General features: G+C 48.9%; 1 protein-coding gene across 12 annotated transcripts in view; it reads left to right on the forward strand.

Annotated features, from left to right (window-relative positions):
• The window catches only part of ARHGAP32 (Rho GTPase activating protein 32), a 238,584-nt gene that overhangs the window by 196,402 nt on the left and 18,600 nt on the right, over positions 1–23,582 (forward strand). For all 12 annotated transcript variants that reach the window (XM_072918149.1, XM_072918150.1, XM_030290907.4 and 9 more), the window contains 4 exons: positions 4,411–4,560; positions 19,152–19,254; positions 21,879–22,023; positions 22,624–22,706. In XM_072918149.1, coding sequence (XP_072774250.1) covers positions 4,411–4,560; positions 19,152–19,254; positions 21,879–22,023; positions 22,624–22,706 — 481 coding nt within the window. The remainder of the gene's footprint in view (positions 1–4,410; positions 4,561–19,151; positions 19,255–21,878; positions 22,024–22,623; positions 22,707–23,582) is intronic.

Here is a 23,582-nt window from a genome sequence, read left to right on the forward strand (position 1 = left end):
GCTGTGAATCCCAAATAACTGCATCCCTAATGAATCCATGGGGCACAGGAGGGATCAGGACCAGGGGGAGCAGGTTGGTTCTGGGCTGTCTCACCTGGGCTGGCCCAGCTCTGCCCTAAGAGCATCAGGGGCAGCAGATTATTCCTAATCCAGGTCACGGCAGTGGCTCAGCTCAGCCTCAGGGAACGGTGTGGGGACACCCAGCAGTGCCACTGTGGGCTGAGCTCAGAGGAAAGCTCAGGAGTCCTCAGCAGATCCCAAGGGATCCATGTGGGCTTCCAGGAGGGGGAGTTGTGCTTACCAAGAGCGTGAAGTTGATGAGGAGCCGATGGCTGGCACAGCTCTCCAGTAAAGCCCAAGCAAGCATGTCCTGAGGGTGAATGACCCCTGCTTTTAATGAAGTGATTGTTATTCAATAGCTTTTACCGGTGTCAGGGGGATTTGGGGCCTCACTTGCACCACCAGTGCTGGTGGTGTAACAACAACAGCACTGCCTGATCCTTAAATGTTCCTGGGGGAAGTACTGGGCAGCTTCCCAAAGCCACAATGAACTACCTGGCACAAGGATTCCTTTTCCTCCTCCCCCACCCATGACCATGTAAAAGATTTGGCCAGCACAGTTGTGACAGCAAAGGGGGCGGGGGGAGATTCTTTGTGCTCCTAATTGACATATTTGTGCCAGCAAAACTTCAGAAGTGGTCCAGACTCAGGTGAGGTTTTTCAGCTGGGTTTCATCTGGGGTTTTTTGCAGCCAGGCTCTCTCCACTGGATGGAGAATTTCTCTTTGCTTCTTCAGGTGAGGATATTAAGCCAAATCTGCCTTTCTGAGGAAAAGCAGCCCTTGCTCCTTCTAGGAAAGTCTCTGTTTCTTGGTAAGCAATGTGCTTTACAGTGGTTAAGTCTGAGGTGGAAAGTAATATGGATAAATGTCGGAATTTTTGTTTAGTTTGGTTTGGCTTTCGGTTGGTAACTTAAAGCACAGCAACCATTTGAAATTGTCTGTTAGTAATGCTGGTTCCCAAATTTATTTCTATGAACACCTCATGTGGAGACGCAAGCTGTGAGTGGATCAGCTCTATCATGTCCCTGCTTTATTAGAGGGACAATAACGGTAGGAAAGGGTTAATTGGTTTATCCACATGTGCTTGGTTTGTAACACTTGTAGATTTGTTTCAGGTCTAAACCCTTTGCCTTGATTCCTTGGTTTTCCTACAGTCACCAATTCTGGATGCAGAGCAGTTATTGGTGCTGCAGCAGGAGAGGACTGCTGGCTGCTGCTGTCACTGTCACCTGTGGGGCAGCGAAGCTTTGGGATGGGTGTTTTGGAGCAGAAGACACAGATTCTGCAGCATTCCTGGCAGCTTTTGGCATTGGTGCTTATCCAGAGCCTGGGTCTGCTGTGCTGCATTCACCTACACCAGGATGCAGCGGGAATTAATCCCTTGGGATGCGCTGGTGCTTCGAGGGTCGGTAATGCCAGAGGGTGGGGGGATCCCACCTTTGCTCCTGCAGCTCAGGAGCAGAGCTCATCCCTCTCAGACACCTACCTGCTTTCCTTCTCCTTAATAACCTGTCAGCAGGGAGATGACTGCTTGGATTTTCTTGCCATTCTCTTGTTCTCCCCCACCCAACAGGAGCCCAAGTGAATCATTCCTGCGTGGGTACAGCCCTCAGAGCTGGGCTCAGCCTCAGAGAGGGGATCCAGAGCAGGCTCTGTGTGACCAAGGAGCCGTGCAAACACTTCCACAGGCTGGGAACAAGGGAATTTCTGGTGGCTGCACCTGCCCTCACAGAGTCCTTGGCTGCTGCAGCACTTCTCTGTGGCAGGGAGTTTGTGGGAGTCTACTTAATGGTGCAGAAAGCAGGACAATTATTTTAACCTGCACTGAGTAGCTTAAAGGCAGAACAGATTTACTATGTTTTTAAAAACTCAGCTCACTTTTCTGGTCAGTGATGCCAATACCAGGCCAAGTACATCTTTGGACCATGGAAGTGCACCCATTGCAGTTGTTTTTTTTTTTTTCTGGTTTAGTGCCGAGGTGACGCCCAAAAGTCACTTGTTAATCTGCATTAGTAGAAGAATTTCTTCAGGACTAGAATTGGATGCATTTTTCTCCTCTTAAAATCCATTCTCTGAAGGGCTCGTTTTTCATTAAGTCAAGCAAGGTACATAGTATACAGAGTGTGAAATTATTCAAGTGAATACACACATATTAATGATGCCTTTATTTGGATGAGTAGGTGCTCTGTTTACCTGTTGTAAAAGCATCTGTCGCAGGTCTGTCTCCTCCAGTGGTGTTACCACAGCAGCCCGAGGGTGCTAACCTTGGAAATTCCACACTAATATCAGGGTGAGACTGTCTCCATTTATCCTTGAGCTGGGCTGATAGGAAGTGATAAATGAGCCCTTATTTTCCTGCAATGATGGATATCACCAAACCTCATCCTAGCTTTGTTTGGCATGTCAGCACAATCTGTTCCTTTATTGCGTGCAATTAAAAAACCCCATCAAACTGCAAACACTCCTTTAATTAAAGCCCCACAGCCACAGTTTGTCATGCTCAAGGCTTCTGTGGTTTGGTTTGATTGCTGAGGATGCAGATGTGGGGTTTGGTGGGGGTTTTGGGATTTCAGGTATTCAGGTGGTGCTGAGGATCAGTTTAGTGTTGTATTGCTACATAGGACTTTGTGCAGAAGGAGAAGTTTGCTTTCCTTACATCAGAACAAATTTGTTAAGATCAGTGGAATCAGGTTTATTATATAAATATAGATACAAATATATCAGGCTTATCACATATATCAATAGAGGGACTGTGTCAATGTCTGGTAAAATGGAAGGAGAAATATTCAGCTGTGTGAAGGGATTAAAGCATCCTGAAGCATTGTGTGGTGTAACCACGATCTTGGGACATGGTTTCCTTGTTCCCTGCTTGAAGAACCCCCTGAGTGAAGCAGTGCCCACCCATTTCTGCTTTGCTGAGTCCCAGTTTCAGAGCTGCTCTTTGTAGTTCACATTTCATTAGGCAGCAGAGGTGACACTGAAGGGATGAACCTTTGTCCCCAAGGGTCTTTGCTGCTGTGGAAGGTGTTACTGTGCTGATACTTGATTGCAGTATTTGTGCAGTATTAATGCAGGTGGAATACATGGTCTCTGTTCTTTCCTGCCTGGGATGAGAGGGAGGAGCAGGGGAGGGTGATTGCTGCTGGTACAGGAGCCTTTACAACTTCCCGAGCTGCAAAGGCTTCCTCACAAAGCACGGCCCTTTGTACCCAGCGGTTTGTTCCCTTCAGTAAAGCTCTTCTGTTGAATTAAACTGCTTTTAAATCGTGTACACAATGGCACCTTTGTTGGGGAGGCTCCGAGGGCCTCTGGAGGAACATTGACATTCCAGGGCATTGTTCCACTCCCATTCAACCTGAGCCCGGCCTCTCCTGCCAGGGCCAGGCCATTGCTGTCACCCACTGCTCTCCTTTGCCTTGCACTGCGGTTCAGCTCCTGATTAGGTGCTTTTAGCAGAGGGACCAGGTGGTTTTAGCAGAGGGACAGAGCAGGAGGTTGGAAGGTGGCTCCTGAGCCACATCCTCCTCTCTTTGGAGGATGCTTGTGTTCCTTCTGGAGAGGATAAACTGCATCTCTTCAAACAGCTGCCTTTGTGACCTGTTCAGTGGGCTGGATGGTGGAGTCCCCATCCCTGGAGATGTGCAAGGGACACCTGGATGTGGTGCCCAGCGCCCTGGGCAGGGTGACAGAGGGGGATTTGGCACAGGCTGGATTTGATAGCCTTGGAGGGCTTTCCCAACCTCAGTGACTCCGTGAGTCTGTTTTTATTTTGTGATGTCTTGGGAAGGTAGCTGCTGAGGCTTTGGGGTGGTGGCTGTGCAGGTGCAGTGAGGGACAGTGAGGCCCTGGTATGCTGGGAAGGCAGGTTTGGCTCTCAGGGAGCTCTGCCTGCTCAGCCTCAGAGGTTATAGCCAGCCCTTTGTTCTGCAGGGGCCTCACACCACGACGAGGGCCAGTCACAGAGCTTTATTTCTGTGTGTAGATTACACACTGGTTTGTGCAAGAGATTACCTGATTTCTCAGTTGAGCCTCATTCCCTTTCCCAGAGGTGAAATTGCCCCTCCCAGGTGCTGCCCACCATCAGCCCTTCAGGTGGCTCCTGCCTGAAGCTACTCTGCAGGAAATGTGTCTTTGTGTCAGTCCTTCCATTCCAGCTTGCTCCTGGTAACTCCACACTAGCCAAGGGTTGGGACAAAAGCCAAGTCTCTGTTTAGTGTCAAACCTTGGGAAATCTGTTCCTGTAAATATTTGATATTAATGTTACTACAATTCTTACGTGCTCTGTAGAAGGAGTTCTGCTCAGTGGTTGCCAAGTGTGGAATGAGCTGGTTGTTCCTTGTTTTGTGCAGTGTCGAAGAAGCACGGGAAGCTCATCACCTTCCTCCGGACATTCATGAAGTCGCGCCCAACGAAACAGAAACTGAAACAGCGGGGGATCCTCAAGGAAAGGGTGTTTGGCTGTGACCTGGGGGAGCACCTGCTCAACTCCGGCCATGATGGTGAGAAACAACCTGCTCCTGGCTCTTGCTCTGTCAGGGATTTGTCAGGGTGACTGTGGCTGTTCAGGGTCATGCTGCGGGTCAGATGTGTGGCACAAATCCAAGGCTGAGTGGGAAACTGAGGCCAGTGAGAAGCAAACATTGTGCTTTGACGTGGGAAGCATCATGGTTCAGTGTGGGAGCACTGAAGGTGGCTGCAGCTCCTCCAGATGGGTTTTCAACCATTTCAAGTCTTAAATTGTTTTTTTCCCCAGGAATATAAGCTTTATTTGTGTGTCAGTGATTAATTAACAGGCATGTTAAACCCCTACATTTCTCTTAACTCAGTACCTTTGTATGATTCCAGCACAATTTGCAGTGTAAATCCTTCATCGGCCTTTCCCTTGGATTTTACAGGATTTACAGGAATTAACTGGATATTGTGTTTCCTCACAGCTGACTTTTCCTCTCCGTTCAGAGTGCCTTTTCCCTCTCCACTAGCAGTTCAGGGAGGCAGAGGAGCAAACCTCTCCATTCCAAGAAAAAATTACACAATTATGAGCACTCTTCCTGGGATGAACTTAGATTTCACAGGCTCTTTCCTGCCCTTTCCCTGTGCCACCTGCAGTCCAGGTTCCTGAGGTGCTGAGGAGCAGCCAGAGCCCTGGGATGCTGCCCCAAGTCCCCAGGCTCAGCTGTTCCCATCGGGCCATCACACCCAGGGATGTTTGGGAACACAACCTGGAGCAGCTGTGGGCTCTAGGTGGTTTGCCCAGGAGTTAAGGCCATCAGGAAAGCAGTGATGGGATGTGTTGGGTGGCTTTGCAGCAGATCCCTTGTGCCAGAGTTGTCCATCTGATGTCTCCCAGCTTTTGTGTGCAGGCAGAGGGAGAAGTGACGTGATGTGTGGGGCAGGAAAGGAGTTTCTCTGTTAAGTTGTTTTTAGGAGTCTTCAAGACTACTTGTTTGCCCAAATGCCTTTTGAAAAAGGGCTGGCAAAGGGCAGGGAGGCATTTCTTGCTGTTTTTCCAGCTGATTTGGTTGGTAACAGAGATGTGCACTCCCTCACCTCACATAAAAGTGTTTCACTACCAGCTGGTGCAGAGCATGTGCTTGTCCTTAAGGAGTCAGAACTGTGGCAAGGCTTGTTGGCTCAGTTGGAGCCAGCAGAGATCCTTATTGGGGCTTGCAAAGCACCAGAGGTGCTTTGGAGTCAGCAAGAGGCACTGACCCATGTGGAGCTGCATCAGGAGTAGGTAATTCCAGAGCCACCAGGTGACTCTGGAGCTGGTTTTATGTACATGCTGTGGGAGCACTCCTGGAGGAGCCATGCCAGCAGAGTGAGCTCATTGATGGGAAGGAGGGAATTCCCTTTCATCCCAGCCCTCCTCCTGTCTGTTTTTGTTAGGCACAAGTCATCGAGGGCCAGACCTTTTCCCTGCCCTCTGCACTGACTTCTTTCCCTTGGCTTCAAGGGGTGGTTTATTTAACATTCAAAGACCCATCCTGAGCTGAACTAAACTGCTTTAACTCCACTGGACATTCTTGTTTGACAGTCTCTGGGAGCTCTGTCCTTGTCCTGGTCTCTCCCCACCATCCTACACATCAGGGTGACACTGACTGGGCTGTGCTAATGAGGTCCCTCAGCTCAGGAGACACCAGCTGCTTTCACCCTCGATTTAATAACTCTCTCCTAACTCCCTGGAGTGAAGCAGATGCAATTGAGTGTTGCCAACAGGGGCATGACTCCATTTCCCACAGCAGGATTGTTGTTTTCCATGTGATTCAGCTCCCTGACCTGTATTCCAAGTGATGTAATCCCCGGGATGGGGCTCGTGGAGACATTTCTGGGTCTGTGCATGCACAGCATTGTAAGATTCCCTCCTCGTGTAGCATTACTGTAGCTCAGTCGTGGAGCCTCTTGCAGTGTTGACCCGCTGAAAGGGACTTGAGGTGAATTAAAAAAGCTGCTTTTCATAATCAGAACAGCAAGTGCTTTTTCCAGGAGCTCAGAGCACGCTCTGGCTGAGCGTGGTACTTGCTGGTGATACTGTGGAATCACAACCTAGACCATGGGAGTTCAGAAGAACAAAAAGAAGCCAATACATTCACTGATTTGCTTAAGCTCATGATGGTTTTGTTGGGTCAATGTCCCATACCCAAAAATATTTATCAGGCCTGAAGGAGCAAATGCCACTGTCCCTAGTGATTGCAGTGAGTGACAAGGCATCATGTGCACCTCAAAAATGCAATATTGAAACAAACTGGAGTTATACTAAGAATTTCCTTAGTTACCAGCTTTGTGAAGATGACAAATTTTCAAGAATTTGCTGAGAAACAACATGAGCAGCTTAAATTCTGTAGTCATGAATCTCCGAAACTGTGCTCATTTTTAGTGAGTGGGAAGTGGAACGAGAGAATAAAAGGGATAAGGACAAAAACTGCAGTAAGTGTAACATTTTTTAAATAAACCCTGCACCAAAGCACCTGGCTCAGATTGCTTAGTGAGGAGAAGAACATGTTTGCTGTGTACCCAGAGGAGATTTACAAACACAGAGGAGATGTTTCACTTACTGCAGTACCTTGTCTTTCTGTGGGCTCAGCAAGTAATCCCTCGTTCTGCGTCCCCTGAGCCGCTCTTGGGAGGAGGATGAATTTGGCAAGGGATGCACAGGAGCAAAGTGATGCAGAATTGTGCCCTGATTTGCTGTTAGAGAGCAGGAGCCCTGGGATGCCATCCTGCAAAGCTCCACGTGCTGCACTCGCAGAGTCCTGACCTAGCAAAGCATTTTGTGCTTATCTGAGCCGGGTGTTCCCAGGCAGCACCTGGCAGTGATTTTAGCTGCCTGCAGCTGAGGCAGTGACTGCACTGCAGAGAGGATTTCTGGGGTCACTGGCTGAAGACCCCATGGCTCAGAAAAGGACTAAAATCCCACTGAGCATCAGTGATTTTTGTTACTTGCCTGGGAACGTGGCACTGGCAAGGACTGTGTGCTCGGCTGGATAACCCAGGCACCAGTTCTGGGCTCAGAGGTTCTGTGACCCAGTTCCCTGGATGGGGCTGCAGGAAAGCACTGAGTGTCACTTGCTGCCTCCTCCTGCCTTTCCCAAAGCTCCTGGGTGTTGCCAGGAAGCAGGTGCTGACCCAGGTGGGCCTTTATGGCTCTTAATGCAAACCATGTGTGCCATCGAGTTTTTGGGATGGGCCTGTCCCGAGGCAAGGCCTTGCTCTCCCTTCTGGGAGGTGCTTCCCAGACTGGCAGGGAAGCACCTGTAGCTTCCCAGAACCTGTAGCTCTGAAGATCAGGATATGATCTGTCTGTGCCCAGGTTTCTCCCCAGGAAGGGTGTCTGGGGAAGGCAGGAGGAGTGCAACAGCAGCCTGGTGGTGCTGGTGCCCTGGGGAGGATGTGGCTTGTCATTTCCCTGAGTGTCCTGTGTGGATGTGAGCAGGAACACTGAACAGCTACAGGGAGGGACGTGAGGATTTAACAAGTGTGAGGAATGAGCAGGGCACCCTAAACTCTCTTGTGTTTCTGGTGATTCATGGTGGGGACTTTGGTGAGTGCTGGTCAGTGTCCTGGGGGTTGGATTTGGTGTGTTTGCTTTTCAGTTCCGGTTTGGTTTGTGCTGGCACTCTGAGCTGTCCAAACAGTACCGGAGCCCTTCCGGGGTAGGAGTTACACCTCCATGTGGTGCCAAGTACTCCTTCCCCAAATGCCCTTGGAGGTAAGAGGAAGGAGGGAAGGAAGCATTTGCTGTCCAGTCTCTTTGGTGAGGTTTTGAGTCATGGGCAGATGACAGGATTTTTTTTTCAAAATTATCTGTGCTCCAAGCTGCTTGGGAAAGAGGGAATTGGGAGTCACAAGGCTCCTGGGCATGGGGCTGGGCATGCATAGGTGTGTTGCTTCCAGTGAAAATCTCAGCAGTGTGTCCTTTTCTTCTCTCTTGTCACATGTCAGCACTGATTGATGGGCTGGGACCTGCAGGAGTAAAACCAGTTTTGATATGAGGGATTTTGGACTTCTCTGTTGGCAGAGCCTGTGGTAATGCTCCCTTCAAGTATGTTGGTTTGCACAATATTTCTCCAGTCAGCTCCAGACACTCCATGGAGCCTGCCTGAAGGGTCCTGTCTGCATCCCATGCAGTGCCTTACTCATCTCTTGGCTCCTGCTGGGCTTGGGATACTTCCCTGCCAGGAAAGCGTCACCTGGCAGCAGGCCAGGCTCAGTAGGGAGTTGCTATTTCTCATTGCTCTCAGAAATGCTCCCGGTTGGGTTGGTGCAGTTGCCACTTGCCTTGCTGGTTTGTTTTACAAATTCAGGGGGCATTCCGAGTTGGGAGGGACCACAAGGATCATTTGGCCCAGCTCCTGGCCCTGCACAGACCCCCAACAATCTTCCCTGGGGAGCCTGGGCAGTGCCAGCACCTCTGGGGGAAGAACCTTTCCCTGATAATCCAACTTAAACCTCCCCTGACACAGCTCCAGCCATTCCCTGTGTCCCATCACAATGTTATGGAGCTGTGAGATACAGCAAATGCACCCCAATCCATGACTCCTGAAGAGACCTTGTTCTTATTCCCTTTATAGGCAGAGATTCTTTTTTTTCCCCACAAGTTTTTCTCTTTTGAAGGAAACTAAATAGAACTTAAATTTAGCCTGACCCCAATTAGCAGGATTGTGCTGGCAGAGGATGTTGGTGGAGTGTGGGAGCTGGTGGAGTGCTGCATTGCAGCAGCTGCATCATGCCCTGGTTCCTGCCTTGGAATGTTTGGCCAGGGAGCTCCCCACAGCTCCTGGGGGTGTGACACGGGTGGGAGTGAGGGGGAGCGTGGTGCTGGGCTGCAGGAAAGGCAGTGCTCAGGAAGCTGGGCATGTTCTTGAAGAGCTGATGGAGGGACAAAGGGTCAGATGGAGCCACAGGGAACCCAGGCAGGGCTGGGGCTGCTCCGGGGGGTGGGATGGGTCAGCAGAGGCCAGGAAGGATCAGCAGAGGCCAGGGTGGCTCAGCACCCAGCAGGAAGAGTCGGCACCCACCAGGGAAAAGCCACTTTGCTGTTCTGAGAGTGAGGGACCCTGGAGCTGCAGCATGTGAGGAGTTACTTTCCAACGTACTTTTTATTCAAATACTCCTGGGCTCATGTGCTGGGGTTGCTTGGACTGCAGAGCACGGGGACACCATTTGTTCTTCCAAGCCAGAAGTGTTCCTGTCACCTGTCACTTGTTGGGAGTGATCCTTTCTCCCTTAGCAACTGGACTGAAGCACAAGCCAGCCCTGGGGTCCCCCAGTAAGGTGGTGTCACAGATTCACCTCCAGAGGTGATCCATCATGCAGCCACAGAGGATTTTGTAGGCTAATGGCACAAGGCTTCTTTTGTACCTCTTTATGCATTTGATGCTCATACATCATCGGCTTCCATCACTGGAGATATATTCACTAATGGAATTTTTAGTTGAAAAGTTTCCTATAGTGAAGGATCTATGCATGATTTTTCAATTGTTATAAAATGCCCATGCTGTGTGGTCAGCAAGAGGCATTGACTGCTGCTGAAGATGTAAATGCCTACAAGAGGCAAAGTTCATTGACTCACCTGATCTTGCTCTGTGTCTTTCCTGTTCTTCTAGTTCTCCACATTGCTTCAGAACTAATTTGGACAGGTGGGTAGAATTAAATAAAAAATAAAATGGAAGAGAATAGCAGAAAATCGCGGATAGGGGCTCTACATCCCTTTATATTCTGCAGAAGAGCAGCAAGGGTTTGCCAGGGATGGTTTTATTCTCCTGTGCTGCTTCAGATGCTCTTCAGAAAGGTCTATAGCAGCGCCTTGGGGTTCCTGATGACATCATGGCCTGTTTGGGGCCCTCTGGAGTTATCCATCCCTTGGAGCCATCCCTTCCCTGCTACTGGATAATGTATTTGCCTCTGACAATAGTTTATGGCAGAGTTTGGTACAGAGGGAACTCTTACCAGAACAGATAAACACAAAGAGTGAGGTCTTGGCAGCCTCTTGGCTGGGATCTCTGAAAGCCTGGTTCCCCTTAGCTCAGGCACGGGTTTGGCAGTCTGTGTCATCCCTTTGGCTTCTGGTATTGATGTGAGGAGCCCCTTCTACCAGATAGAATTGTAATTATAATAAAAGGCTACCTGGCTGGCTCGGAATCTTTGCCATCCTGAAGGAAAACCTCGATTGGGAATTCAGGACAGCTGAGTCTTACAGATTAAATAATTTCAGTTTTTCTTGCTGTTTTAACTCCAAGAGATTGAATGTAACCAGTTTGTATTCCCTGTTATTGCCCTGTCCTGTCCATGGCAGGGATATGGGACTGAGGGAGTTTTAAGGTCCCTTCCAACCCAAACCTGTCTGGGATTCCGTGTTCTGATGCCCCAGGTGAAATCCCTGCTTGTGATGGCTTTGCTCCAAGGTTTTCTCTTCAGAAAGACTTTGTAATATTTGCAGAGCTTCCATGTGAAATGGCCCCTTAGTTTTTACCTGCAGCTCCATGGAGTTCTGTGGCAGCTCAGCAGCCTGGTCTGTGATTCCCAGCTGTGTTTGGAATTGTTATGCCTTGAATGCTTGCAGCCACATCAGTGTGTTTGTTCAGGCAATAACAACTTGTTCCTGTCCGAAGGTTTATTGAGTGTTGGTGTTGTGTGTGATGTGTGTGTGGCATTGCCCTCAGAGCGGTGACATGGGCCACAGCCATTCCAGCACGGGAAAGAATGTTGGCTATGGGTGAGGCTGGGGGTTGTGTTAGATGTGCTCACTCTGGAAATGAACCCCTGGGGCATTTTTGTGCTTTCAGTAGGTATTTTCAGAGTATCCAAGCTGACAAGTTTGGATGTGAACTGAAAAGTTTCAAACCTCCAAGCAGGTTCAGCTCTGGCATCCTGCAATCCCAGTTCTCTGTCTCTATTTTTAAGCATTGATATGCCTGAAGCAGTTCGTGACTAGGACACAACCCTGATTTCTGAAGTTTTTATTTGCAGTTCCCTTTTCTGCAGAGACATATCTTGTGTGACTTTGGCAAGTCCCTTAAAGTCTCTGTTTCCTTTATGCTTGTTATCCAAGCAGGCGGGGATATCTGGAGGTGATTCACCTTGTCTACCCTATTCCAGGTCTTTTTTTTTAAAAAGGGGATCCTAACTTCTCCATTGAGCAGGAAAAACAATGCATCCTTACTCATCCAGTGATTTCTGTAATGCTCTACTGGATCCCTGGGCTTGATAGTTTATATATAGAGCTGCAGATCACAAATTAGGGGTGGATCTCCTTGGTTTCTGACAAGGCCACCTAACTGGGGACACTGGAAATCCTCCTGCTCTGCCTCGCTCAGTAGTATTTGTGTACCTCTCAGCTGTTTTCTGTCACACACTGAAGAAACACTGGCCTGTCTCAGCATTTTCACTTGCTCTTGGGTCAGTGTTGTGCACAGCTCTGTGCACACACCGTGTAAATGAGGGAGAAAAGGTTTTTTAAGTTGCATTCTGGGGCGGGAATTCTGTGGGACATCTGTAGTTTGACAATCTCTGGGCTCCCAGGTAATTTTTTTATTTTTTTAATTGAATTGGCAGTATTTTTAAACCAGGCATCCTCAAACATGCCAAAACCAGTTTCCTTTTGGTATTTCCTGATTTATAGTAATTTTTAAATTAAAAATCAATCTCCAAAGGACTTGGGAAGTCAGTGGTCCCAGCTGCACTCAGAGTTCTGACCCTGAGCTGGAAGCTCAAACCTGTTCCTGCCACAAATTTTTTGCCTTCGGGAGCTTGTTTGTTATCTCCCATTCCATCTCCAGGCTTGTACAATCAAACTAATAACCCATATCTGCCCCTAAGGTGCCACAAGGTAAATTCCTAATACCCAGAAGGTACTTGGGAAATTAGGAGTGGGATATAAATATCAAACAGTATTTATCCAAGTGCCAGCACAGGTTGACACATGACATCCAGTTGTAAATTTCTGTAGAAATTAAGAAAATTTACCTGTGTGTTCCCCCTGTATTTGTTGTGTTCCTTGGGTTGGGTTTGCGTCCCAAATCTGAACATTTCTGATGTTGAGCTGTCTCTTGTGAAGAGTGTTTTAGGTGCCTGAAGTCCCCCTGGATGTTGCAGTGGATGTCTCTGTGTGACATCAAAGGCAGATCCAGCAGCCTGAGAAAAAAAGGGAACAGTTGGCCAAACTGGAGATGAGTAGAGAACTCCCCTTGCTGCAGATGTGTCCTCTGCTGCACAAACCAACTGGACGCAAGTTGGTACTTTCAAGGCCAATAGTTTTGAGTTATTTTGGGCAAATTTCCAACCACAAAAGGCACTGTTTTTGCTTCACTGTCTGCCCTCCGAGTTGCTGGAACTCGAGATTATTTGGTATGGGGTCAGCATTACAAAGGGGTGCATGAGATCCCTGTGGAGAATCCCTTGTTTGGGGGGGACATCCTTGGGGTTGCTGGGCAGGGAACACAAGCCTTTGCTGTTTAAAGCTTGCAGTTTGTCTCTCCCCTTCTCCCTTGCCCTGCCTGCAGCTGTGAGGAGAGGATTCTTTGTGCTTGAGTGACCCTGAGCACAGCCAGGAGTTGAAAATTAATTTGCATTTTGAAACACTACAACTGTGGGGGGAACAAACATGAGGAAAAATGTCACAGTCAGTACAGGAATTGCTTCTGCTCTTATCATGCAGAGAACTTCCCCCCCCCCCCCCCAATTTATTGGAGGAAGTGTAATTAATCTACACAAAAAAGCTTCAGCACACTGGCCAAATCTGAGTATTAGTAGTGTCTTGTTGGTTATTAGGAAAAACTCTTTCACTGAAGTAGTTGTCAAGCATTGGAGCTCCTCAGGCTGCCCAGGGATTTAAAAGCTGTGGGGTTGTGGCACTTGGGGACATGGTTCAGCCATAGCAGTGCTGGGAGAGCAGTTGGATTCAGTCTTAGAGGCTTTTCCAGCCTTAATGATTCTGTGCTATTTTGTATTAAAAACAGTTAAACTTGAGCCCTGGGAAGTGGGTGGGTGCAGCCTGGGATAGGGATTGGCTGTACAACATGGGTAGTGGGCAAGGAGCACTCCTCAGATTCCAGGCTGTCCTGGCACAGCCAGGGGAATGTTGCTGATCTGCCAGGACCTGACAGACGTGGCTGGCGACCTGCCCTGCCTGGTGCAGCCCAGGGGGATGGCTGTTCCCCAGGCCTGAACTTTGCACTTTGCTTCCCACAGTGCTGGCTGAGCTGCCATAAAAGAATTCCAGGCTGAGGAAGCAGAGTCCAGTGCTGCTCCCCCTGAGAGCCCTGCCTGGGTCTGGGATCCAGCTCATGGGCTGGGTCTGCTCTGCTGTAGCTGCACTCTCCCAGGTGCAAAAGTCCCACTCCAGATCAGAACTGTGTGCACGGGACCAGGAGCTGGGGCAGCTTGGACCTTACACAACTCATCACCAGCGGGGATAATGTCAGTGTGGCTCACAGCCTGGAAATGAGGGATAGGGAGCTGAAGGATCATGGAATCCCAGAATGGTTTGGGGTGGAAGGGACCTCAAATCCCACCCAGTCGCACCTGCTGCCACAGGCAAGGACTCCTTCCACTAGACCAGGTTGCTCCAAGCCCCATCCAATGTGGCCTTGTGCATCTTGGAAAGGAAGGAAAGTGTCTTTTTGGTTAGTCTTGTATTTCTCTTGGTGGTTCAAACTTGAGGACAGAGATTTAGGAATGAGACAAAAGTCCTGAGAAGAGAGTCTTTTAAAGTTTGATGTTTTTCTGAATGTGCAGGGGCTGGTGGGGTCGATGTGCCTGTGGAATGGAATGTGCAGGTACAGTATTGTGTGACAGAGAGCTCCTCATGCAACAATAAGGAGAAAAATCCTTTACTCCTCTCCTCTGCTGCTTCACACCTTTGTGTAACTAAGGTGGAGGGAATAGCTTCAGAAATGAGAAGTCTAAAAGTCACAGGCTGAAATATTACAGGGTTTTTACTGTTTTTTTTTTTTTTTAAGGAAATATTTGGACAGTTTTTTGGAAAATGGTCTTGATGATCTTAGAGGTCTTTTCCAACCTTAATGGTTCTAAAATTAAGTTAAAATAGGAAACTATTGGAGTAAAAGCAACTGTATTTCTTCAAGAGGGGATATTCCCTCTTAGGTTTTTACATAATCCCTCATTAATGGCAAGGGAGTTGGGATTTATGTGGCTACTTCCAGATATTTGGAAGTTGTCAGTCTTGGCCAGGCACAGAATTCCAAGAAAGGGGCTCAGCCTGCTGCAGTGGCACCCTTTGTGCTGTGCTGGGTGTGTGTCCTCTGCTGGCCTTTCGCCTGCCTGTCCTTCCCAGCTGTTCCCAAAGGCAGCCTGGACAGCCAGGGCTGAGCTTCTGCACCTGCCCTTTATCTGATGGCTGTTCGTTCCAGCTTCTGTCCTGGTGGCTCAGAGCAGCCTTTAACCTTCTGTTACTCTGGATTTTCCATGTGCGTCCCCAGTCTGCTGGCGCTGCACGCTGGTTGTCACGTCTGTGAGCTCGGGGCAGTCTGTTTTCCATTCTCCTGGAGCTTGAGCTCCCCTGTGGGTTTGCTATGTGTGGAATTCAGTGAGGAGCAGCAGCCCAGGTGCTCTGGGCTATTGTCCAGCCCCAAGGCCTGGCCTGTGGGACCTGCACCCCACTGCTGTATTTTGGGAAAATGCCAGTGCCAGAGGGGGGCTTGGTGGGAGGCCTCGTGCCCCAGGCTGAACAAACACTTCTGGTTCCAGTAATGTGCTAAGAAAATAAAATAAAATAAAACACAGCACAAGCAAGCGTCCCAAAGCCCAGGGAGGGAACATTACAAAATATTAAAAAAAAAACCCACCCAGCAAGATTATAAGAAAGGAAATATGCCCCATGTGAAGATGAATCAAAATGTTTTTCAGAATGAAAACCATAGAACTTCTGCTTCCTCTTAATGGCAGAAAATTAAGCAGTTAACGAGTCCTCAGAGATGCAATAAACCTTTCAAACCAGCTGAGAGATGCTCTGGAAGAACTTGAATTAATTCCTTTGGCTGCTGTGATGATGAAATGTGCTGGGGTTCCCTTTGGTGAGGCATCTCATGTCTAGCCCTTTGCTCTTTGTCTCCTGGGACCACCTGAGGGAGGGGTGATTGTTTTAGAAGGGGAGGTGTGTACAGTGTCCATGCAGAGCCGGGTGTTCCCAGGCAGCACCTGGCAGTGATTTTAGCTGCCTGCAGCTGAGGCAGTGACTGCACTGCAGAGAGGATTTCTGGGGTCACTGGCTGAAGACCCCATGGCTCAGAAAAGGACTAAAATCCCACTGAGCATCAGTGATTTTTGTTACTTGCCTGGGAACGTGGCACTGGCAAGGACTGTGTGCTCGGCTGGATAACCCAGGCACCAGTTCTGGGCTCAGAGGTTCTGTGACCCAGTTCCCTGGATGGGGCTGCAGGAAAGCACTGAGTGTCACTTGCTGCCTCCTCCTGCCTTTCCCAAAGCTCCTGGGTGTTGCCAGGAAGCAGGTGCTGACCCAGGTGGGCCTTTATGGCTCTTAATGCAAACCATGTGTGCCATCGAGTCTGGTTGTTGAAATTGCAGGAAACCACAGTAATTAGCTGCCATTAGTAGAACTTTAGTGTTGCTGCTGGTGCATCCTGTAGGAGGAAATCACCTTTGGTTCCCTGCTGGGATGAGGCTGAGGCACCTCTCTGGTTCAAATCTGGGTTGTGGTTTGGGATCTAGAAGCCAAAATCAGTGCCTGAACTGAGAAGTTCACCTGCAGGGAGGGATTTCTGCAGCAGATGGACACAGGTACCTGAAAAAGTCACAGTGTGGTGTCAGAAGCTGCTGTAGGTGTTGGTGGGAACACTTGACATTTGCAAAGTTAAGTCTTGGCTTGTGCTGTCCTCCTGCCTTTTCCTTCTGAGGGAACAGTCACTATCTCTTCCATGTGTGGATGTACATCTCTGAAATGGGTATTAAAGGACTGGGGATTCAAAGGGCACAGGGAGGTTAAATACACACCCGATGGCCAGGTGCCATCTTTGTTCAGAAATCTGAAAAATGAAGTCACCATTCCAGGAAAAGCCCATCAGGTACAGATTAGCCCTGCTTGAATTTGAGTCCCTTCTCCAACCCTGCAGCACTCCCCCAAAATATCTGTGGTGCTGGTATGATATATTTAGTTTAAAGAACAGATTGTCCTGGTAACCAGATGAGGAGATGCTTGGAACCAGCCTGCTGGGATCTTTTCAGGGTATATTTATTACTCTCACTGTGCCCAGGCTCTTCCATGACAAAAGAGAACTTGATGCAGAGTGCTGGTGCTGCAGCCCTTGCCTTCCCTTCGACTCCTCTGCCCTGCTCCATTGTCACTCCAGGTTTCCTGCTGGGAATGGGGCAGGCAGGGCGAGTGCTGGTTATTTATCTGCCTCTTGGTGTGTTGACTTCTGGATTTATTTGCCTGCTTATATATTTGCATCTTGATTTACTTATTTAGCAGGTTCTACTGATTCCAGGGGACCCTTCCTGTGGTTGCAGTATGGATCATTAAGGTCTTTGGGATTTGCAGCTTTAGCAGATCTTGCCACAGCACTTTCAAGCTTGGGAATAGTCCTTTGCCCAATCCTCTGGGACTCCTGCATGCAGGAAATGCTGCTGATGGGAGCTCAGCCCTGTGCAGGTCACTGGTGAGGTCTGACACCCATTGTAAGGGGTGGTTGTGGGACAGACAGGCAGAGAAATCCCACGGGGTCTTGCTTCAGGTGTGTTGGGCAGTCTGAGGTGTTCTTCTCCCACAGGGGACAAACAGCACTGGCTGTGTCAGCACACAGAGCTTTGTTCTTGCCCTTTGCTGCACAGGACAGAGCTGTACCACCTCTGCTGCCCTGCACAGGTCACACTGGGCCCCACTCACCTCCCAGTGCTGTAGTGCAGTACAATGCACACTTCAGCCCTTTCTGGACACTGCTTGAGTAGGATAGAGCTCTTTCCCTATTGATTTTCAGCCTTACAAACTTTCTCCTTCAAGAGGTGTTGAATCTTTTTGAATAAAGGCTTAAGTGTTGTCCTCCAGAAATATTTTTGAGACACTACAAGAATTTCAGGCCAGTGTTCCACCTGCTCTGCTCAGATCTGTCCTTGTGGGTGACTGATGGACGTGTCCCCAGCGTGCTCTGGGTGTGTGTTCAGTGAGAACCTGTTGCCTTTCCCAGGTTCAGGGTGTCTTTTGGTTCCTGAAGCCATCAGCTGTGGTTCTCCGTGGAGCTCACTGATGCTGAGGTAGCACAAGGCTGCACCTCCACTGGGTTGTGTTCCCCAAGAAAGCAGCACTTGCTTCCCAAGGCTCTTGGCTTAGTGTACAAAGGCTCTGCTCGCCTCAGAGTCTGCCCGACTGGAAAATGGTGAGAGCTGCTGTACATCCCTGGGAATGCAGCACTGGAGCCTGGCTGGCTTGGTTCTGGCTGTCTCTAGGTGCCTTGGAGCATCCCAGGTGCAGGGTCTAATCTGCTCCTGCTGAGCCTGTCTGACGTGCTGCAGGATTGACAGCTTTCATCGTCCTGGGCTCCAGTGTGCAGCAGACGTGCCCTTACCCTGGATGCACCTGCTGATTTCCAGGAAGCCATCTGAAATGAGCCTTTCCTCCAGCTGTGAGGGTTTGCTGCAGGCTGGAGAAGGAGCCTTGTGCAGGCTGTGGGGAGCTTGGAGCATCCAAGTGCAGCAGCCCTTAGGAGCAGCCTGCCTGGCAGATGGCATTTGCTGCGGTGTAAGGGGATTTGCCACATGACCTGCTCGGCGTGGCTGTCACGTACCACACTGATCAGACTGGCATCTGAAGAACACACTGGGGTCAGCACAGGAGCTGCTGCAGAAACCTGGCTGGCAGGGGGGTCCACAGGGACCCCAGCTTTTTCTAGGAGCTCCATCCTGGTTTTCTTTCTTCGTTCAGGGCAGTTTTAGTGCCTTTTGTAAATGCAGTGATTTGCTCCTCCTCAAGCTTACATGGATGGTCACACAGCTCCAGCACTGGGTGTGCATGAGCCTGGGAAGCCAGCTGGAAGGAATGGGGCGGTGAAGCGGCTGCAATATTAACTTGACACCTAATTATATCCCCTGGGCTGATTTTTCCATTCTGTCATGCCCTGATCTGTCTGCACTTTCTGTGAGTGTGGGATGCTGTGGAGCTCTCCATATCCAGCTATGCTCTGGCAGACATTTGGGATGAAATTATCAGTTGTAAAAGCTCTCCTGTCTGTGTCTCCAAAAGTAGCATCTCCCTGATGTTTATATTTCCTTAACTAAGCAGGATAGGTTAATCTTGTATAGATTTGAAAGATAGTGTTTATTCCATTTTACAGCTCTTCTGGAATGGGATTTCACAGCACACTTCCTGTGGGAGTTGCCATGGGACCTTCACTGTCTCTGACCAGAACTGGCTTTTTTTGACCTGATTCATATTCTGGCATTCCCTTGTTAAAGCAGGAGCACCTCTGACCAGTTTCCCCATCAACTCCTGAAGTTAAATTTCCTACAGTCTTTCTGCCCTAAGGAGAAAGGAAAGGCATGGCCCAGGTGGGAGCAGTTTATGGCACCTGCCAGGAGCACAGCCTGAAGTAGGTCTGTTCTAACCGTGGCTGTTGTTGTTCAGTGCCCCAGGTCCTCAAGAGCTGCACGGAATTCATCGAGAAGCACGGCATTGTGGATGGGATATACCGGCTCTCCGGGATCGCCTCCAACATCCAGAAACTCCGGTAAGGGCCTGCCTGGGAGCCCCTGGCAGGGCAGGGCACAGCCTGGGCTTCCTCTGGCAGACTCATCCTGCAGGATGGAGTATCAGGATCCTGGTGTCACTGTGCGGTCACGTTTCATTTCTGTTCCTTCTCTCCAGGAGCCCTTTGGAGCAGGTGATGTTTCTCCCTGCTGCCTTGGGCTCCTGGCTTACCAGCAGTTAATTGGGAATGTGCACAGGATGTGTGCCTGAGTCTGGTGGGGGGCACTGCTGTGCTGCACAGGGAAGGGCCAGGAGTGTGTTCTGTTTAGGAGCTGTTCCCACCACAGCAAACTTCCTCTCCTCTCTCATGAGGCTGTTGTCCTCCTGTCATTTGGTGTAGAATGTTCTGCTGCAGAGCATTAATGTGCTGAGTGGATGGGAGTCACCAGCACTGCTCCTGGGCCCATGGCCTGGCAGAGGCCGTACAGGGTTATTTGCCATGGGCAGAGAATCTTTTTTGTACCAGCTGTTCAGTGGGCAGGTTTGAGCTGGTACAGTGACTGTTCAGACCCTTGGATGGATGGGTTTGTTCTGGTTCAGATTAATCCCATTTCTTATCCCAGGAAGTTCCATTTTAAAAATCTGGCACCAAGGTTTTGATATGCAGGATCTAAAAGCTCTGACTGGAGCTGTAACTGAATAAAATATTTGCCATTGCTTCAGTTACATCCCTTTATTCCTCATTTTGACGTGTGCTGGACCATCCATCTAATCTCTGTCCTAGTCCATTTTTTTCCTTTTGTGTTCCCAAGACAATTTTCTCTTTCATTGTGTATCAAAGGTGCTTTAAAAATTATTTTCTAAAATTGCAATGGCATCATTCCCTGTTGTAGTGCAGAGAATGAAGTGACAGCCTGTTTTCCAGGTTTCTGAGATATTCCAAAGACAAAAGAAGGGAGAACATGGCATACCTTACTGACACTGTTCTGTTCATGTAAATCACTACAGATTCTGAGTGTTTGTTGAACATAAGACATGGCTTGCTGCAGTTCCCAGCTGTATAAACAGGGCATTAGGCTCATCCGAAGCTGGGGCTGCAGTATCCTTATAAATGAATCACTGTGCTTAGGTTTCCCATAGAAGAACTGGATCTCCTGGATTTAAAGGGCTTTTTGGTTGGAGAGAAGGTTAGAGAATTTATTCCACGTGGGAGATTTCCATGGGACAGATGTTGGCTCTTCAGTAGGGCAGTAGCTGCCTTTATTTGGTGGGTAGGCACACAGCCACTGTTGATTTGGGGTGTTGATCACTGTATCCTGGTTTTCTGGCTCTTTTTGAGAAGCTGTGGAGTTGTTCTTCACCTAACAAAATCTTAATTTGGGTCAGAAGGAATAACATGTAACTCTGGAAACAGCCAGTGCATAGAGGAGGAGGGTTGAATGTGGTGGGGCATCCCTCTCTTCCCTCCATATTCACTTCTGCAAGGGAACATTTGACACAGTGTGACCCTTGTTGCTAGGAAAAACCACTGGAGTAGGACAGGATATGGGCAGGGAGTTTGAGCCAGGGCTGAGTGTGTTTGTGTGGGGTGGGCTGATGCCTTTCTGGGCTTTTCTGTAGAGCCAAGTGCAGAAGCTGAGTTTCTGTCCCAGACATGAGCAAAGGGTGAGTCGGAAGATGCCTGTGGAAGTGGTGCATGCTGGACACGGGGGGTGTGGAAAACAGAATCCTTACTTTCCTTCTCTGCTGTCTTCAGGGTGAGGAAGGGATGGGCTGTTCACTGTGAGAAGGTGGGGACCTCTCCAGCCCCTTGTCTGGTGGGAGTGAAAGGCTCCCCATGAGCTGTGTCCATGTCCAGGGATGCAAGGAGCTCACCCTGATTCCAGGAGGGCTCAGCTACCAACACACCTGGAGCCCTGGGTGTATTCTGCTCCTCAGGCGGGGTGAACTCAGGGGTTGTTTGACCCTCTGGGCACAACCTGCCAGCTTTGGGTGGGGGACAGGACAGGGGCAGGGATGGCCTCCTCACCCAGCCCACTCACTGTGGTTGCAGTGCTGGCAGGATGAGTCCCCACGGCTGTGAGCAGCCTAAAGACTGTGGCAGGGACCCCAAGGTTCTCCAGGTCCAGGGCTTGGCTCACAACTCTCATCCCCCTAGAGTGTCCTGCTAATTGGAAACGGCATTTCCCAGCATATATTCCAGCAGCAAGCCAGCCCTTGGCCTTCTGAGCTCAGCTTTTATTTCATAAACATTGGCGATTGGGATTTTGTCTCTCTCTGAAAACCAAGGGCCTTTGAAATGCAGAGGGACAGCAGCTTTCATAGTTCCTATGGGCAATCCCAGTCACAGCCCTTGGGAGTTAAACTTGTGGTCTTGGAAGATGTTCTCTGGAGACTTTGAAAAGCCCTGATGCAGCAAAAAGGATTGAAGCCAGTTGGTCATAAAGTTAACTGAAAATGCTTTATTAGAAAAAGGAAAAGTCTCTTTTTTTGAAAAAATATCCCCAATGGCTGCCCCACAGCCATGGGTCATGTGGTTTTGGTGACTAAGTGTTTATTTTTTCCTGTAAATCAGGAAAGCCTTGCTGTAATTTTGTGCTGGGTTTGATTTCATTCCTCCTCCTCCTCAAAGCCTTTTACCCATTTCTCTGTTCTCATTGCCAGCCACGAGTTTGACTCCGAGCAGATTCCCGACCTGACCAAGGACATTTACATCCAGGACATCCACTGTGTGGGCTCCCTGTGCAAGCTGTACTTCCGAGAGCTCCCCAACCCCCTGCTCACCTACCAGCTCTACGAGAAGTTCTCAGTGAGTGTGAGGCAAATGTGGGCACTTCCCCCTTCAGTGGCTGTCAGCTGGTAGAGCAGAGAAATCCTGGAAACTGGGCCTGCCTTCCACACACTTCCCTCTCTGCTCTGCCTCAGCTGGGGTTTTTAGAGCCATCAGAAGGGTGTGTGATGAAAATTCACAGCCTGACACTCCCGATTTCACCCTGCCATTCCAGAAGGGGCTGGCAGTGCCCTGTGGTCTGAGGGGCCTTTTCTGTGTCCCCTTTAGGTCACTCAGAGGTGCCTTTGTCCCCTGTGTCCACTTGTGGGGCCACAGCAGAAGGCCCCTGGCACACTTGCCATGCTTTGCAGGAATTCCCCTCTCGTTTGCCATTTCCCAGGAACGGGACTGGAAGCAAATGCTGCTCTGAGCCGAATGTCTTCTGCAGGAATTCTCTGTGCTATTTACATGCCCCAGGTCATGGCTTACTTGCCCTTCCTTACATGACCCATCTGCTGCTCTGTCCTCAAGACAGACCCCCTTACCCAAAGGGGAGAAGAGCAACAAAACCCACCTCACTGGCAAGGCTGGCACGTTGGGGGTTTATTTGCAGCTAAACCCTTTCCTGCCTCGTTCCAGGATGCTGTTTCTGCTGCTACAGATGAGGAAAGGCTGGTTAAGATCCACGATGTGATCCAGCAGCTGCCCCCTCCCCACTACAGGTGAGTGCAGTCTTTGGGGTGTTGTGGGCATTTTGTGAGAGGAATTCTGTAATTCCAGTTTCCCTCTCAAGACAGGCACACTGTGCCTCTGCATATTGAAATGGCTGTAGAAAGTTGGTTTATATTTTAATTAGCTCCTTACCAAACACTGTACGCTAAACATGGTCTTCACATCCTTGGAAACTCCATCTAGGAGGGAAATAGGAGCTTGTTATGTCAGAGTAAGGAAGCAGTTTTATTGGGGGAGGGGGGGGCACAATACCAGTGCTAAAAGCACTTTAAAAAAAAAGTGAAATATAGCCAAAAAATTGCTCAGACCTTCAGCCAGACTTGGTGAATTGTATTTTGTCTCCAGTCTGGCCCTCCCTGCAATAATAGTAACAAGCAAATAACAAAAATGCTCTGAGAATAACTGGTGCAATTAATTATATTAGTGTAATGTATTAGAGTAGCATAATATGATGTTTAAAAATCACCAATTAAAATACTATATTCAAGCTAATTAGTACTAATAAGAATTCACGTTATATGATAATGAGTCTTGACTAAGAACAACATTTTAAGTCTTTAGTATTTAAAATTATGGCAGGGTATGGTGAAAAGGTATTAGACAAATTGGTATTGGTGGTTTGCTTTAATAACTATATAGAAAACTATATCTTAATGAGACTTTAATATTAATAACTAGTGATGCATGGTAAAAAACATTCACTAATTGTGAATTGTAATTGGTAGAAATAGCTAATGACAGCATATGATGGAAGTTATTTACAGATAGGTAATTATTTTAATTGGCTGTGCCAGCTCCCCTGATGTGTCCCAGTGGTTCAGGTGACCATTTGGGGTGAATGCAGGCAGTATTTGGCTATTCATACC

This window comes from Taeniopygia guttata, chromosome 24 (genome assembly GCF_048771995.1).
Source record: "Taeniopygia guttata chromosome 24, bTaeGut7.mat, whole genome shotgun sequence".
Classification (NCBI taxonomy): Eukaryota; Metazoa; Chordata; class Aves; order Passeriformes; family Estrildidae; genus Taeniopygia; species Taeniopygia guttata.